Raw genomic sequence first — 16242 nt, 5'->3', positions numbered from 1 at the left:
GGCTGAGGTGGGGAAACATGTTGAAGGCTGGCCATTGCTATGCAGTAATACCTGTCTCAGAAAAACCAAACGCTAGCATGTATCTCAGTGAGAGGCACCAGGCTAGTGGACACAAGGGTCTGGTGTGTTTAGTCACTAGCAATTTTTTTTTAAAAAAAAATTGAAAATTGTAATTTAATGTATTTCTCCTCTGCCAGCAACTTTTTTAAATAGCTGAAATAATTATGTCATAGTCAGAGCTTACTTCTCTACAATACATAGTGATATTTTTTCTTTTTTTCTTTTTAAAGATTTATTTGTTATTATATCTAAGTACCTTGTAGCAGTCTTCAGACGCACCAGAAGAGGTCATCAGATCTCATTACGGATGGTTGTGAGCCACCATGTGGCTGCTGGGATTTGAACTCAAGACCTTCGGAAAAGCAGTCAGTGCTCTTAACTGCTAAGCCATCTCTCCAGCCCCTGATATTTTTTTCATATTCATGCATACAGTTAATTTTTGCTTTATTCACATGAGAGAATGTTAATAAACTGTGGCAATGACTTAAAATTTGTCTGCTTTTCTTGTAGTGATGGTATTATTAGAGTGTTTACAGAGTCAGAGGAGCGGACAGCAAGTGCTGAGGAAATCAAGGCTTTTGAGAGAGAGCTCTCTCAGGCAACTATCGATTCCAAAACTGGTGACTTGGGGGATATTAATGCTGAGCAGCTTCCTGGGAGGGAACATCTCAATGAACCAGGTAACTTTATTATAGTGCAGTCATAGTTAAAAATGACACCACACTGCCTTTTGGAATACTAGGAGTGCTAAGGGGATATGTTGCTAATGTTCCATCTGTTCTCAATGCCACATACCTATACTTGAGAGTTTATACTATCACATATAACTGACGGGAGAAGCCATGTTCTTCTTGCTCATGCTACTTTTTGAACTTGGAAGCATCCATAAAAAACATGTTAAAATTTGTCTAAATGTTTTTGCGTTTTACTCTGCTAGTCGACCTTTGACTCTTAAAATGTTTGTTTTAAGGTACTAGAGAAGGACAGACTCGCCTGATCAGAGATGGAGAGAGAGTTGAAGCCTATCAGTGGAGTGTTAGTGACGGGAGGTGGATAAAAATTGGTGATGTTGTTGGCTCATCTGGTGCTAATCAGCAAACATCTGGAAAAGTTTTATATGAAGGGAAAGTATGTCTATTTCTGCTTTCTAGTTATTATTTTAAACTATACAGAAAATAAGTTTTCTCTGCTAATAAAGTTTTCTTTGGTATTTTGACATTTAAAAGTATAAGAAAGTGATCTTTTGTATTAAAATAGATTTAAAATACATATATATCAAGATATACATAATTAAAGTATTTTAAATATATATCTATATAAAATCTTTCTGTGTAAAGGAAGCTGCATGTGACAAATTAGCCTTTACCTGTCTTTTAGAATTTCCCATACAAAACTGTTTCCAGCCATTTTGGATTGGGAGTTTCTTCCATTTCATGCTTAATGCCTGTCTCTGCTAACCTTGGGAAGACATGAGGGGCACAGGACTGTGCTTATAATGCCAGGACGTCTTGGTTACCGGGGCACCCTAACAGCTGATAATTTTAACTGTAGATCGACCATTCGGGAGTTGCCTTTGGACCTAGTATTAATAAGTAGTTACAGTCTATTTCCACCCTAGCCATTACCTGCCCCATTCATAGTGAAACAACTAATTTTGCAGCTGCACACTTTGGTTCCTTATCTGCCAAAAAGAAAAATTTATTATTGCATTGTAGAGAAAGGTTTTAAATCTAAATGGTAAGAATAGAAAAACCGTATAACATCTGTATTATGTTATATATGTCTTCAACATAATTGAACGGGTAAATTATCTTTTATTTTCTGTTTCTATTACAGGAATTTGATTATGTTTTCTCAATTGATGTGAATGAAGGTGGACCATCATATAAATTACCATATAATGTCAGTGATGATCCCTGGCTAGTTGCATACAACTTCTTGCAGAAAAATGATTTGAATCCCATGTTTCTGGATCAGGTGGCTAAATTTATTATTGATAACACAAAAGGTCAAACACTGGGACTCGGGAATCCCACTTTTTCAGATCCATTTACAGGTGAGTTTGAACTTGTCTTAAGTTTTATGTATTAAAATTAGTTTTGGAGATTGTGTATGTGGTATTGCATATTTTGTTTTAGTGGAGATGTCATGTATGTGCAAATCCATACTCTTACCACTGAGCTATAACCTAGCCCTTGCTAATTTTTCTTATTGTCTAATGATTATGTTATGTTTTTAAATAAAAGCTAGGATAGACAAGAGTTATACTTCATATTCTAATTGCTAAGCCTCAGTGTATACACCAAGTTCATATATTATAGAAACAATTACAATACTCTCTGCATGGAGAGATGGCTCAGTGGTTAAGAGCACTGACTATTCTTCCAGAGGACCTGAGTTTAATTCCTGGCACCTACATGGTGGCTCACAACCATCTGCTAATCCAGTGCCAGGGGCCCTGGTGCCCTCTTCTAACCTCCTTGGGCACTAGCATGCATGTGGTATACAAATATACATACAGACAAAACACCCATACACATAAAATTAAACTAAATTAAATTACTGTCTTTTGAAACTGAGCTTTGTGGGGTTAGAAAGATGGGTAAGTAAGTGGTTAGGAATGTTTACTGCTCTTGCAGAGAACTGGAGTTTGGTTCCTAGCACCTACATCAGGCGGCTCATAACCACCTATAACTCCAATTCTAAAGAATCTAATACCCTCTTTTGAACTCTGCCAGCACTGTACACATGCACATACCATCATTACACATAGGTATATACATAATTAATAATAAATTTTTAATTTTTTATATTATACATACATATATGTGGGCTGGACAGATGGGTCAGTGATTAAGTGCTCTTGCAGAGTGCCCAGTTTCAGTTCCCAGTACCCACGTAGTGGCTTACTACTAGCTACAGTTCCAGGGATTCAGTGCTGCCCTCTGATATCTATAAGGATTCTGATGTCCATAGGTACAGGACACACATAAAGTATACATGCATAGCATGCAGGCAAAGCACTCATACACATAGAAAAAAAAATCTAAAAAGTTTTTAAATATATAAAAATAACCTCCCAATAAATTAAATAAAATCAATGGATTTTTAATATTTATTTTGTACATATTTTGTGAACATGCAAAGGACATGTCAAGGTCAAGAGACAACCTTCAGGGGTTGCTTTCTCTACCACTATGTAGTTCCTGAGGATCAAACATGGGTGACTAGGTTTGCTAGCAAGGTACTGTTGAACTCTCTGAGCCATGTCACTAGTGCTGGTTTTTAAAGAATGTGTATTATGGTTGTCTTTGCTCTGATAAGAAGCTGTGACCACGGCAACTTGTAAAAGAAAGTATTTATTTAGGGCTTAAAGTTTCATGGTTAAATTCCATGACTATCATGGTGGGGAGAAATGGTGGCAGCAGGCAGGCATGGCATTGGAGCAGTAGTTGATAGATCACTTCTTGAGACACAACCTGGGATCTGTCTGCCTGAGCTTTCTGAAAGCTCAAAACCTGCCCCTAGTGAGACACCTCTCCAAAAAGGCCATACCTCCTGACTCTTCCCAAACAATTCCACAAGCTGGGAACCAAGTATTCAAATATGTGAGCCTGGGGGGGCTGTTCTATCAAACCACCACAATGGTAAACAAATTAATGTTTTTGTATGGGGATAAACTACATAGATGTACATCAACTTTAGGGCAGTTTGAACATGTGATTTGTATTCCATTTCCTGTAATTTAACATTAATGGGATTAGGAGTTATTGCTGGAATCTAAGTTATAATCCAAAGAGTATTACTATAAGTACAGAGTCCAGAAAATTGAGGTACAAAGGAAATAGATTGCCTTACCTTCTCTTTGGACAAGACTTCCTCTAAAATTTTAAAACAGATGCTTATAGTTCATGTCTTTCTTTTGGGGTTTGGGTATATGTGTTGCTAAATGTGTTATAGTTGGGTTTTAACTCAGGGAGGGCCTTGTACATTCTAGTTAGCCATTCTTCTTCAATCTCCTGTTCTTAATTTCTTACCCTTGTTTTTCCTGTGATTTTAGTTAGTTTGTTTGTTTGTTTGTTTTTTAATAAAAATTCATGTCACCTTCCTCTTTCAAATTCTGTAGTAGATGTCATGGTTTGAATACGCTTGGTCCACGGAATGGCAGTTTGGAGGTGTAGCCTTGTTGGAATAGGTTCGCCACTTTGGGCATGGGCTTTAAGACCCCCCGGCCTACCTGCTTGGAAGTTAGTCTTCCACTAGCAGCCTTTTGATGAAGATGTAGAACTCTAAGGTCTGTCTGTACCATGCCTGCCTAGATGTTGTCATGTTCCCACTTTGGTGATAATGGACTGAACCTCTGAACCTGTAAGCTAGCCCCAATTAAATGTTGTTCTTATAAGACTTGCCTTGGTTGTGGTGTCTGTTCACAGTAGTAAAACCCTAACTAAGACAGCAGATCTGGCTCCCTTTTCCTCACAAATACTGCATGCTCTTCACATTCTCGTCTTTCCTTCTAGGGTTAGATTGCATTGCCTATTTACATAGTTGAACTAATTTCATGTATATATTATCATAATTAAAAAGTTCAAAATAATTTATTAGTATAAATGGCTTAACCCTCCAAATACTTTCATTTAGCACAAAGAGAAGTGGTGAGGGAGACTGCATGCTTAGTGCCTGAAGATTTTTGTTGGTGTTCCAGACTGTAGGACAAAACTGAATATATTGAATAATGTAAAAACTAAGCACCTGGCTATGTCTAGAATATTAACAAAATACTTGGCTTGTTTTGATCTTCTAAAACTCAAACTTTATAAGGGATGCGCATGTGGGGTGTGTGTGTGTGTATGTGTGCGCGCACACGTGAACTATTTCCTCCAAATGTACTAAAGCAACCATTTCACATATCACATTTGCATGTCAGTGTAGCTCACATTCCCTATAGCTTTTTTCCTTTTGTCTACCAGAGGTTACAGCTAATGTTCTTGGCTAGAATCTCAGCACTGAGGGCACATTTGACATGTGAGGTAAGGAACCCAGGGCTTTCCCCAAAATATTAACATTTCATGCCTGTGGTTTTCATGCAGCAGCAACCACAGGAATCCTAGTAAATCTGTACAGCAACAAGGATAGGAATTACATATGTATATTGTTGAGTCAGAGATCACCTATAACTTTCTTATGTTGATTTCAGTTATTTCCACATTTATGTGCTGGGGCTAAGACTTCAAAAAGGAGTTAGTTAAGAAACTACACTTAGGAACTGGAAAGACAGCCCAGTGGTTAAGAGCACATACTGGAATGCACGCACTGGAAGAGCATGCAGGTTGTGGTCCTCGCATCCATATGGCAGCGTACAGTTGTTTGTATCTTCAGTTTCAGGGAGTCTGATGCTCTCCTCTGGCCTCAGAGGACCCTAGGCACATACATGGTGCACCGACATAAATATAGGGAAAAAACACATACATATAAAAATATTTTTATACAATATATTCTGATTAGGTTTTTCTCTTCTGGCAACTCCACCCAAATCCTCCCTTCCTCCCTACTCATATAACTCCATGTCCTTTCTTTTTCTGCCTTTAGAATACAAATAGACAGACAAAACATACACACCAAAACCCACAAATCACAATATAGAAACCAAACACCAATACCCACCCCTGCACCCCCCCCAAAAAGGCAAAAAGTCTACAAAAATACTGTTGATTTTGTTTTGTGTTGACCATCTACTACTGGGCACAGGGTCTGCCCTGAAGCATGGTTAATATCCCTGGTGAGACTCCAATGAAGAAAATTAGTATTTCCTTTGTAGATGTCATACACATAAAATTAAAAAGGAAAGGAACTATGCTTGGAGAACAAGTGAAATTTTAGTTTCTCTGCAGCACTAAGACATGTGACCTATAACTTCTGTCATGTGACAGCTGTGCTTTTGCTCTTTTCTCCAAGCGTGGAGTCATTTACCATAGCACTGTCCTGTTATGCATCTGCTTCCATGGACTTGAGCTTTTCCGTTGTTTTGCATGCATAGGTGGTGGTCGCTATGTTCCAGGAACTTCAGGACCTTCCAACACAGTGCAGACAGCAGATCCTTTCACAGGTGGGAATGCAGTTTTCATTAATATAACCGGCTCAATATATATTTACATGACATTAATGTATAGCATATATATGACTTTACATTTTGGAGATATAATCCAATAAATTCCCTTAAAACTATTTTCAATTTTGATCTTTAATTTCTAATTTTTCCATTTTTCCTACAATGTATAGATTTTCTCCTGATTTTAAGTAATATATTACCAGAAACATTGTTTTCTCCAGTGGTTGTTCCTACCTGAAGATCAGAGTAGCTGGAAAGAGATAGAAATAGAAGGTTTAATGTAAAATGATCATAGTTCAAAACCTAGCTCTACCATATTCTTGCTTTGAGAAATTGGTAACTTACTTAACTCATCTGGTTTTTTTTTTTTAAATCTGTGAAATTAGGTAATAGATTGTTCAACCAAGATATAGTACCACTGTTATTATTGGCAATACACTACCGTAAGTTGTAGACAAAGAAGGAGCCATGTGAATCCTTCATATTGGATAGAGCAGTGCAATTGAGATGTCTGCTCACATTTTTTTTTGACTAAGCATGGAAAGAGGCATTCTGCCCAGCTATCCAGGATCAGTGTTCCTAGTTGAAATTATTAATGGCCTTCTGAAGTCCTCGAAGTGTCATTGTAGGTTTTCAGAGTGCATTTGCTTCCTGAGATAAACAAGACTCAGTTGAGTCAACACTACTGGAGAAACATTGCCACAGTTGAACTTTAATGCTGCTGAATAAAGTACTAGTTTCAGGATGCATTAATTTATCTTTTTACACTGGTGTTGGATCTTGAGGTTGAGTTTATGGACAATATACCCAGTTTGGGGGAGATTCGTAACCTTTAATGGAATCCAGTGGCCATCCAGACTCAGTACTGTGAGCTATGGAAATGGAAACCCATGACCCTTTTTAGCTATAAATTGGTTCACTGTAACTGTAGGTCAGTGTCATGAAGCTCTGAATTTCTCTCAATGAGATTCCTTTCTCTAATGAATAATGTGATCACCAAAATGCAAATGGTTGTACCTTGTACACAGACAACCAGATCTCAAGCTGTGTGCTCTGGCAGTATGGTGTCTGTTAGGAAATTTATTGAGTACATGATTTGATTTAAAATGGTAATGAAGACCCAAAGAGTATTTAAATGATGTCTTTCTCTTTACCAGTAGTTTTAAGAACAGTGATGCCCTGAAACTTAGTCCAGAAGAATTCCATAATTATTTTCCTGACCTCTTTTTCTCTTTTCCTAAAATGGATTAAACACACCAAGCTTAAACACATACTAAGAAAAATCAGGAGAACTTCTGGGTCCATCATTACCAGTAGATACCTTCTTGGGCAAGGTGTCAGTGACTCAAGAGATGCAATACATGTAGACGTACCAAGTAGCCTACTAAATATCTAAGAGAGTTGAGATACTGAACTCCACTTACAGAAAGTAGATTACAAAGTTGTATATGATAGTACAGATTTCCTAGCACTCAGGAGGTTAAGGACAAACTGAGCATCATAAAAAACCCTGCCTGTCTTAAGAAACAAAAATAGCTGGTGAGATGGCTCAGTGGGTAAGAGCACTGACTGCTCTTCTGAAGGTCCTGAGTTCAGATCCCAGCAACCACATGGAGGCTCACAACCACCCGTAATGAGATCGGATGCCCTCTTCTGATGCGTCTGAAGACAGCTACAGTGAATGAAGCCGGAGGGAGCGGGGCTGGCAGAGGTCCTGAGTTCAATTCTCAGCAGATGGCTCATGGCCATCTGTACAGCTGTACAGTGTACTCATACACATAAAATAAATAAAATAAATCTTTAAAAAAAAAGAAACAAAAACAAGAAAACAAAATGGTGACAACCTACCATAAAATGATATGAAAATGAAGTGGCATAATGCATATAAAGGTTTTTTGCAAAATAGCAGGAGGACATTTAGTATTTTTAGCTAGTATTGCTGCTGCTTTTTCAACTTTACCAGTGATGCAAGGTTAAAAGATAAAAGAGGAGTTCCTCATGTTGCTCACAATTTAAGGTTCTTTTCCTTACTAATTTATGTAGCAGTCAGACTTTTAATGCTTACTAGGATGATCTGGGGTGCTTGTTTAAATTACTTATTTCAGTCTTGTACTCCCAACAATTCTGACTCACTATATATAATGGGAGCTTATGCCATAATTCCTCACCAAAGGCTTCCTATTAAATAATGTTGGGAGTGGTGTGCTGTGGAGTGGTTTTCATTGTTGTTTGTAAGGTTTCCTATTTGTATAAAGGGGTGATTTTAGAGTGGGATTGGATTATATTAATCGGATGGGTACAGAGCTCTAATAGACAGTGTAGGCCTTGGGCAAGTTTGTCAGCAGCCCTTCTTTTAAAATATTGGGAGTCATAATGGCATTTTAAGCCTGAGTCTGTATTCATACTTAGTATTCTGGTTGGCATACACTTAAAATCAGCAAGTTCACTTACTGTGTCATCATCATTATTGTGTACATTTTTGTTGGTTTTTGCTTTGCCTTTTCTGTCTGTGATGCCTGATTGCACCATCTAGATTATATGTAAACTTAGGAAGTTTTCATCTTCCTTCTTCCCTCAGGCTGACAGAGGGCTCTGAACATCACAAAAATCTGTTATCGCTCTACATCTAGTTTTCATCCTTCTGTCTTTAGTAACACCGCCGAAAGCACAACCTGAGATGTGACCAGGCTGTTACCAGAGCATCCCAGATACTTGTTTAAGTCTTTCTGATTGACTCATGTGCCAGCAGCTAGTCCTGTTTTTTTTTTTTTTTCCTTAGAATAAGGAATTCATATATCATCCCAGAGGCCATTTTTTCCCTTCAATCTACTTACATTTTACAATTCACTAAACTCCTATAATTATGATGTGGAAGGCACCTAGTGTTTATTTTATTACTTGAGAAGTATTATTTTGTAAAACTTTTAAATTATTTCATGGGTGTTTTGCTTATATGTATGTCTGTACACTGTATGCATGCAGAAGTCAGCCAGAGAGAGCAGCAGATCCCTTGGGGCTGGAGTTAGAGATAGCTGCGAACCACCATGGGGGTGCTGTTAATGAGCCATCTTATTGAAAGCCCAGGTCCCCTGGAAGAAAATCCAGTACTCCTAGCCATTGAGCCACCTTTCCAACCCCGGGAATTACTTTTTAGCGAACTTGTAATGACCTTCCTAATAAGCAGCTCAGTGTAGAAATTTTTCTTATGTGCTGTTTTGAAGTGTGAGCATTGGTGACATCAGTAGGATAAGGAAGCAGTGGTTAGGCGTTATGATATGTACTTCCTTTGCTCATAGGAGTATTACTGCGTTGTAGGTGCTGGGCGCTATATGCCAGGTTCTGCAGGTATGGACACCACCATGGCTGGAGTTGATCCATTTACAGGTAGCTACTTGAAATTTCCTTTTTTTTTTTTTTTACATTTTTTTTTAAAAATTGCTTTGAAACTTCTCAGGCCTCAGCCCAGTTGTTAAGTTCTTGCCTAGCATGAACACTGCCTTGAGTTTGATCTTTGATGCTGCAAGGAAATTATGGTTTTGTTTCTGTTAATTTGAGAAATGGTCTCTTTTTGTAGCCCCATGCCTTCGAAGTGTTGGGATTTAGAAGGTATACACAAGCATATGTAGCAACAAAAGACAATTTTAATTAAAAAAATTTTAATTTGAAGTCATTTTATTCTATCAGATATTATTGAAATTTCAGTTTGAGCTCATTTGTTAGTCCTGGGATCTCTCTTTGGAGCATGGCTGTTCTTGAACTTGCTATGTAGACCAGAGAAATCTAGGATTTACAGAACTCTGCCAGCCTCTGCCTCTTGAGTGTTGGGATTAAATTAAAGGTATGCACCATCACACTTGGCTATTTTGAACCATTCTGTCAGTTATCAGATAACTGAGTTTAAGTTAACATGGATAATTTATAAAGAAAATGATGACACTGTCATTTGGCATAGCATAGTATTCAATTAGGAGAAGAATGAACGTTCAAAAATTGTTTTTGTTTTTTAGCCAGAATATTTTAGGTTGAATATTAAGAGCCAAATTAGGAAACATGACATGAAAAGGCTCTTTTCTAGTCTTTTTCCATTTCCTGAACCAGAACTTATTACAGTAATAAATACAAGCACTATATAGAAGTTTGTGAATGGTTTGGAGATGGCTTGCTGTGTTATTGCGTGCCTTGAAGAGTTACGTATGTCAGTAATTGTGAGAACATAGCCATACAATTAGAAGAATCTTACTTTTGAGTGTGCCTTATGATTTTCATGATCTCTGTAAATAGGGAATAGTGCCTACCGATCAGCTGCATCTAAAACAGTGAATATTTATTTCCCCAAAAAAGAAGCTCTTACCTTTGACCAAGCAAACCCTACACAAATATTAGGTAAGTCTATATTAATTTTTTTCTTGCATATTCAATGACCATTAGAGATGTGCTCAAGACTTAGTCTTCCTCCACCTGACATATCCCAGGATCTGGCTACTTAAACAGACTTATAGTGAGATGTTTGTTTGTTTCTTTGTGTTTATTGTTAAATTTATTTTATGTATGTTGGTGTTTTACCTCCATGTATATCCATGTGAGGGTGTCGGATCCCTTGCAAATGGGGTTACAGAGAGCTGTGAGCTGCCATGTGAGTGCTGGGAATTGAACCCAGGACTTCTGGAAAACAGCCAGTCCTCTTTAACTATTGTACCATTTCTCCAGTCTCCTTGAGGTATTTATTATCCAGCTGTATTGACTGCAGTCTAATAATTTGGCCTTAATGGATTCTAAGAAGCTTTGTTTTATAAATGTTTTATCATGACTTTAGTAAAAAAAAAAAAAAAAAAGTTCTGCCCTCAAGCTCTTATTGTTGTTCGGGTTGGTTTGTTTGTTTGTTTGTTTGTTTTGAATCTTTTATGTTTTTTAATGAGGGGTGACAGTGAATGAATAAAAATTTGAAAAATAAAGGTCCTAAGTTTTTGGTTTTTTAAAGCAGGTTTTTACTGTGTATCACAGGCTCACCCTGACTCCTGATCTTTCCGCCTTAGTGTTCTTGAGTATAAGGATTACAGGTATTTTACAGATCTTACCTTAAAAACAAGTTAGTGTCCTACACAAAATGAACTCAGTGGCCTTTTTGGAGATTCTTTGTTCCATAATACTTTTCAGTACTCTTTTTTTTCTTTAACCTTACAAGTTTTTTCAGATGTATTATGGTTCTGCTGTAATCTTGGCTCAACCTAGAGAACACAGATTGACAATAAATGTTGGAATAACACGTACATGGGGTTACCCATCCTCACAGGGAGGGTCAACCTTGAACTCAGAAAGCATACATCTTTTATACTTCACAGAGGGCAGATTTCTGCAACAAGGCTAGCTGGCTTACTCTGGTTGGTGGAACACAGGACAAGGGATCTCATCAGGCATTGGTTGGCTTACTCAGCCAACTTCCCTATCCAGCTCTGCACCTGGCCTTGAAAAGTCCCTGAGAAGGGGCTGAGTAACCAGGTGGTAGGGGAGATTGTCGTCAGCAAGGTCAGGGTGACAGTTTGTGGTCTTTTTCGAAATTCACCACAGAGAGGGGTTGGGGGGTTATACCAAAAATTGCTAATCTTGTTTTTGTGGACCTTAATGTCATTGCAGTCACCAGTTATTTATTTATTTATTTATTTGCCTGGTCTTAGCCTGGTCATTCTGACTCAATATTCTGACCATCAGAACTTTGTTTTCACAATTTTGAAACTCTGTTTCTATATTCCCAGACCTTTATTCTTACATTCACAGGCAGTTAGATTTTAGCTTTATTACTTCAGTTCCTGGATTTGTGTATTTATGTGTTTGTATTTGTGAATGTGTGCATCTTTGTTTCTAAATGTTTCTTGAACTTTTATTTTGCCTCTTTTCTGTTTGTTTTGACATTGTGTTGTTTATCTTTTATCTAATTGAATTATTACTAATTGTTGTTTTAGATACTGATGTATGTGGTTTGGAGTGGATGGAGAAGTAAGGAGGATCTGAGAGGGGCTGGGGAAGGAGAAACCATAATTAGAATATATTATTTTAAAAATGTTTTCAATTTAAAAGAAACAAAAAATTAGTATCCTGTAGACAGAGGCAGTATAAAGTACTTATTGTCATGCCTGAGGGCCAAAGTTCAGCTCTTGGGACCCACATGGAGGAGAGAAAATAGACTGTATGTCCTCTGGCCTCCATACCTGTCCAGAACCAACAGTGTATTGTGAACCCTGCACCTTGCATATGAAGATCCTAAAGCTTTTGAAATGATGAATAAAATAGGTATTAGAGGTATTCTTAGCATTTAGGAGGATGAAGCAGGAAGAGTTCGACTTTAAGGCTAGCTTGAGTTGTATATTGAGACTATCTAGGAGAAAGGAGCTTGGGGGCAGCACTGTTGAAAGAGAAACTGTACCATTTGCTTTGATTTGCTTTTCTTTTAGTTTTTCTCAAATTGAGGTGAAAAGAGAAAATCTGTGACTATAAATTACTTTATCTCTTGGCCACAAAGCTGATGGTGACAAATGACATAAGGCTTGTCCCCAGACATAGATGTAAAACAAATATTCTTTTCATTATTGTTCTTTATATTGTTATCAGGATTGATAGGCCATAATACTTTGAACTAAAAGGTATATGCACACCTAACATATTTGTTAATTCTTACAAATCTAAGAGATTTCTTGCTTCTTACATTCCTTAAATGTTGTTTCTGATAATTGTCAGGTTTTTTTGGTTGGTTGGTTGGGTTTTTGTTTGTTTGTTTGTTCTCGAGACAGGGTTTCTCTGTATAGCTCTGGCTGTCCTGGAACTCACTCTGTAGACCAGGCTGGCCTGGAACTCAGAAATCTGCCTGGCTCCCAAGTGCTGGGATTAAAGGCGTGTGCCACCACTGCCTGGCGATAATTGCCAGTTTTTAAATCTGTAGTACCAAATGCACGTGAGATTGGTGCAAAATCCATTTGTGATTGTTAAAAGATTTGTAAGTCTAAGGCTGGTGAGATGGCTCAACGAGTAAAAGTGTAAGCTTGATGCCTGGGATTTGGTCCCTGGAATCTATGTAGTGAAAGGAGAGAGAATGGATGCCTTAAGATTATCTGAAAACCATGGCACATGTATGCCTGCACACACACACCATACACAAAAGTAATAGATAAATGTTTTTAGTTATTGTGAATTTGGGGAAAATAGGAGATGACTTACACTTACACTTCAACATACGTAACTTACTATTGCTTTGTCCAGCAGAATGGCTCCCGAGCAGTACCTGAGCGTCAGGGAAAACAGGTCACCGTTCTTTTACCATACAGTTCAGTGCTCATAGACTTCGTTTTATGGTCTTTGATAACTGCCAAGAATAATGTTGCTGTGCAGAGAGTTTTCCTGTAAAAATGTTGTCTAAGTTCAGCTAGGGAATTTTGAAAGGTTGGTTTTGGTTTCTAGGAAAACTGAAGGAACTTAATGGAACTGCACCTGAAGAGAAGAAGCTAACTGAAGATGACTTGGTACTTCTTGAAAAGATACTGTCCCTGATTTGTAATAATTCTTCAGAAAAGCCAACGGCTCAGCAACTTCAGATTTTGTGGAAAGCTGTCAACTGGCCTGAAGGTAAATAAGTAGTCTTCGAAATTTAACCAAGAAGTTTTTATTTCTGCCAAATTACTGATATTTCTAGATTAAATAGAAGTTAACCTGGGTATTTCTCATTGAGATTATAGACCGTTTCACAGAAAGGTTTACCACATCACTAGAGTTCATAGTCTTTGCTTTGATCATAGCCTATGAGAATCTAATGGTGTATGTTTGGTATTCCTTAACTGAAACTTAGGAACCAGGAATGTTTTAGGATTTGGAGTTTCTCAAAATTTAAAATATTTTTATTGACTTTACTGATTTGTTTTGGATTTTTGAATTTTCGTTTTTTGTGTGTTTGGTTGGTTGAGGTTTTTGTTTGTTTGTTTGTTTTGTTTTTTGCTTTTTTGTTTTTCTGAGACAGAGTTTCTCTGTGTAGCCCTGGCTGTCCTGGAACTCACTCTGTAGACCAGGCTGGCCTCGAACTCAGAAATCCGCCTGCCTCTGCCTCCCAAGTGCTGAGATCAAAGGAGTGCGCCACCACTGCCTGTGTTTTGGATTTTCAAATTAGATACCTAATGCTAAAACATTTGAGATTTGAGATTTTAGGATTTGGAGTTCTCAGCCTATACTACAATGATCCCTATACACACACACACACAGCAGTTTGTGAACTTTGTCATAGTGTCTGATCCCCTTCAGACTCTCTGGCCTATTTTATGTGTATGGCTGTTTTGCCTGCTAGTATGTATGTGCACCACATGAGTGCTTGATGAATGTAGAGGTCAGAAGAATGCAACAGATCCCTAGGTGCTCCAGTTAGGATGGTTGTAAGCCACCATGTGAATACTGGAATTTGGACCTGGGTCCCTGTAAGAGTAGCTAGTGATCTAAATCACTGAGCCATCCCTCAAGCCTGTGATTTATTTTTCATGAAAGTAATTTACTGGGGGGTAAAAAGGTTGTTTTTCTTTCCTACAAAATAACCATGTTAATGATTTAACTGTGCTTTGACTGCTTATTGTGTCCCCTATTTCTGTATTTCCTTTGAGTGGCAGTTAGATTTTAGCTTATTAGGGTTGTTTTATTCTGGCTTGTGTGAAGATCTTTTATACATGAAGGTGTCTTTTGTCTTTGTATTATGGAGCATGTAATGTCCCATTTTCTTAGACTCACAGTAGGGACTGTTCAATAAATGTTCAGATGACATCTATATGGCCCTCAGTTACAAAGTTCTACCAACCTATGAGGATTCTTTTAGCGTTTGTTAACTGAAATTCTTCTCTAAATAACGTTTCCTTTAACTCTTTAGCCTAGTTATCAAATATTTAAAACTAAGTCCATGCAGCATTCATTTGATGCATTACTGATGGTTTAGCTGTGTCAGACTAAGTCTCTACACTTTGACAGTGTAGAGTGTTGTCTCAGTTTTGAAACATATAGCAATAAATCTAGTCTGTTTTGTGGTAAATATTATTTGGGGGTTTCTATCCCACCTTAGATCATTTAATTCCCAAATAAAAGACACAAAACCGTTATATTGTTTATAGTAAGTCTTAAAGCTCTAGAGCTGGGCAGATATCAACTCTCTATACTATTTTGTCTGCTTCCTGTCAATAACCCTGAGACATAGATACCCCTGCCATGTTTCTCCTGTACCTCTCCTCCAACTGGCCAGCCTTCACAGTCATGCTTCATGATCTACCTACCCCATGACATCTTTATACTTCTCTCCTTTCTTCCTCATGGTCTCTGCCTCAGACTCTGATCCCAGAATCTGAAACCCCACATTCTTCTCTTCTGCCCAGCTATAGCCACTAGGCATTGTTATTCAACAAGTAGTTTTAAATTAAGGAGCTGGATTCAAAGCATCACTTGGTATATATGAGGATCTCCTCATTGAGGACAACCAGACCTTGAGGGCCAGTATTTAGCATTATAATACATAGCAACAGACCAAATCTCAACACTATGAAAATATAAAAATAACATTTTTTTTATATATTCTAAAAATGGTTGTTTTGAAGTAGGAAAATAAAGTGTGTTTGAATAATAGCTATAAGGATTTTTTTATTTTTTTTCATGCACATTAATGAATATTTCTTTTTAACAGACATTGTCTTTCCTGCACTTGACATTCTTCGGCTATCAATTAAGCATCCCAATGTGAATGAGAATTTCTGCAATGAAAAAGGAGACCAGTTCAGCAGCCATCTTATCAATCTTCTGAACCCTAGAGGAAAGCCAGCAAACCAGCTGCTTGCTCTTAGGACTTTTTGCAATTGCTTTGTTAGTCAGGCAGGAAAAAAGCTCATGATGTCCCAGAGGGAGTCACTGATGTCACATGCAATAGAACTGAAATCTGGGACTAATAAGAACATTCATATTGCTCTGGCTACATTGACCTTGAACTATTCTGTCTGTTTCCATAAAGACTATAACATTGAAGGGAAAGCTCAATGCTTGTCAGTAATTAGCACAATCTTGGAAGTTGTACA

General features: G+C 37.7%; 1 protein-coding gene across 1 annotated transcript in view; it reads left to right on the top strand.

Annotated features, from left to right (window-relative positions):
• The window catches only part of Plaa (phospholipase A2 activating protein), a 32888-nt gene that overhangs the window by 15619 nt on the left and 1027 nt on the right, over positions 1–16242 (top strand). The window contains exons 7-14 of the mRNA XM_031377005.1: positions 571–740; positions 1031–1188; positions 1897–2116; positions 6098–6166; positions 9485–9553; positions 10451–10552; positions 13616–13780; positions 15858–16237. Of these exons, the coding sequence (XP_031232865.1) occupies positions 571–740; positions 1031–1188; positions 1897–2116; positions 6098–6166; positions 9485–9553; positions 10451–10552; positions 13616–13780; positions 15858–16237 (1333 nt within the window). The remainder of the gene's footprint in view (positions 1–570; positions 741–1030; positions 1189–1896; positions 2117–6097; positions 6167–9484; positions 9554–10450; positions 10553–13615; positions 13781–15857; positions 16238–16242) is intronic.

This window comes from Mastomys coucha, unplaced genomic scaffold (genome assembly GCF_008632895.1).
Source record: "Mastomys coucha isolate ucsf_1 unplaced genomic scaffold, UCSF_Mcou_1 pScaffold18, whole genome shotgun sequence".
In the NCBI taxonomy this organism is placed as follows: domain Eukaryota; kingdom Metazoa; phylum Chordata; class Mammalia; order Rodentia; family Muridae; genus Mastomys; species Mastomys coucha.
Note: the sequence above shows the minus strand (reverse complement) of the source record. Positions and strands in the feature narration are given on the sequence as shown.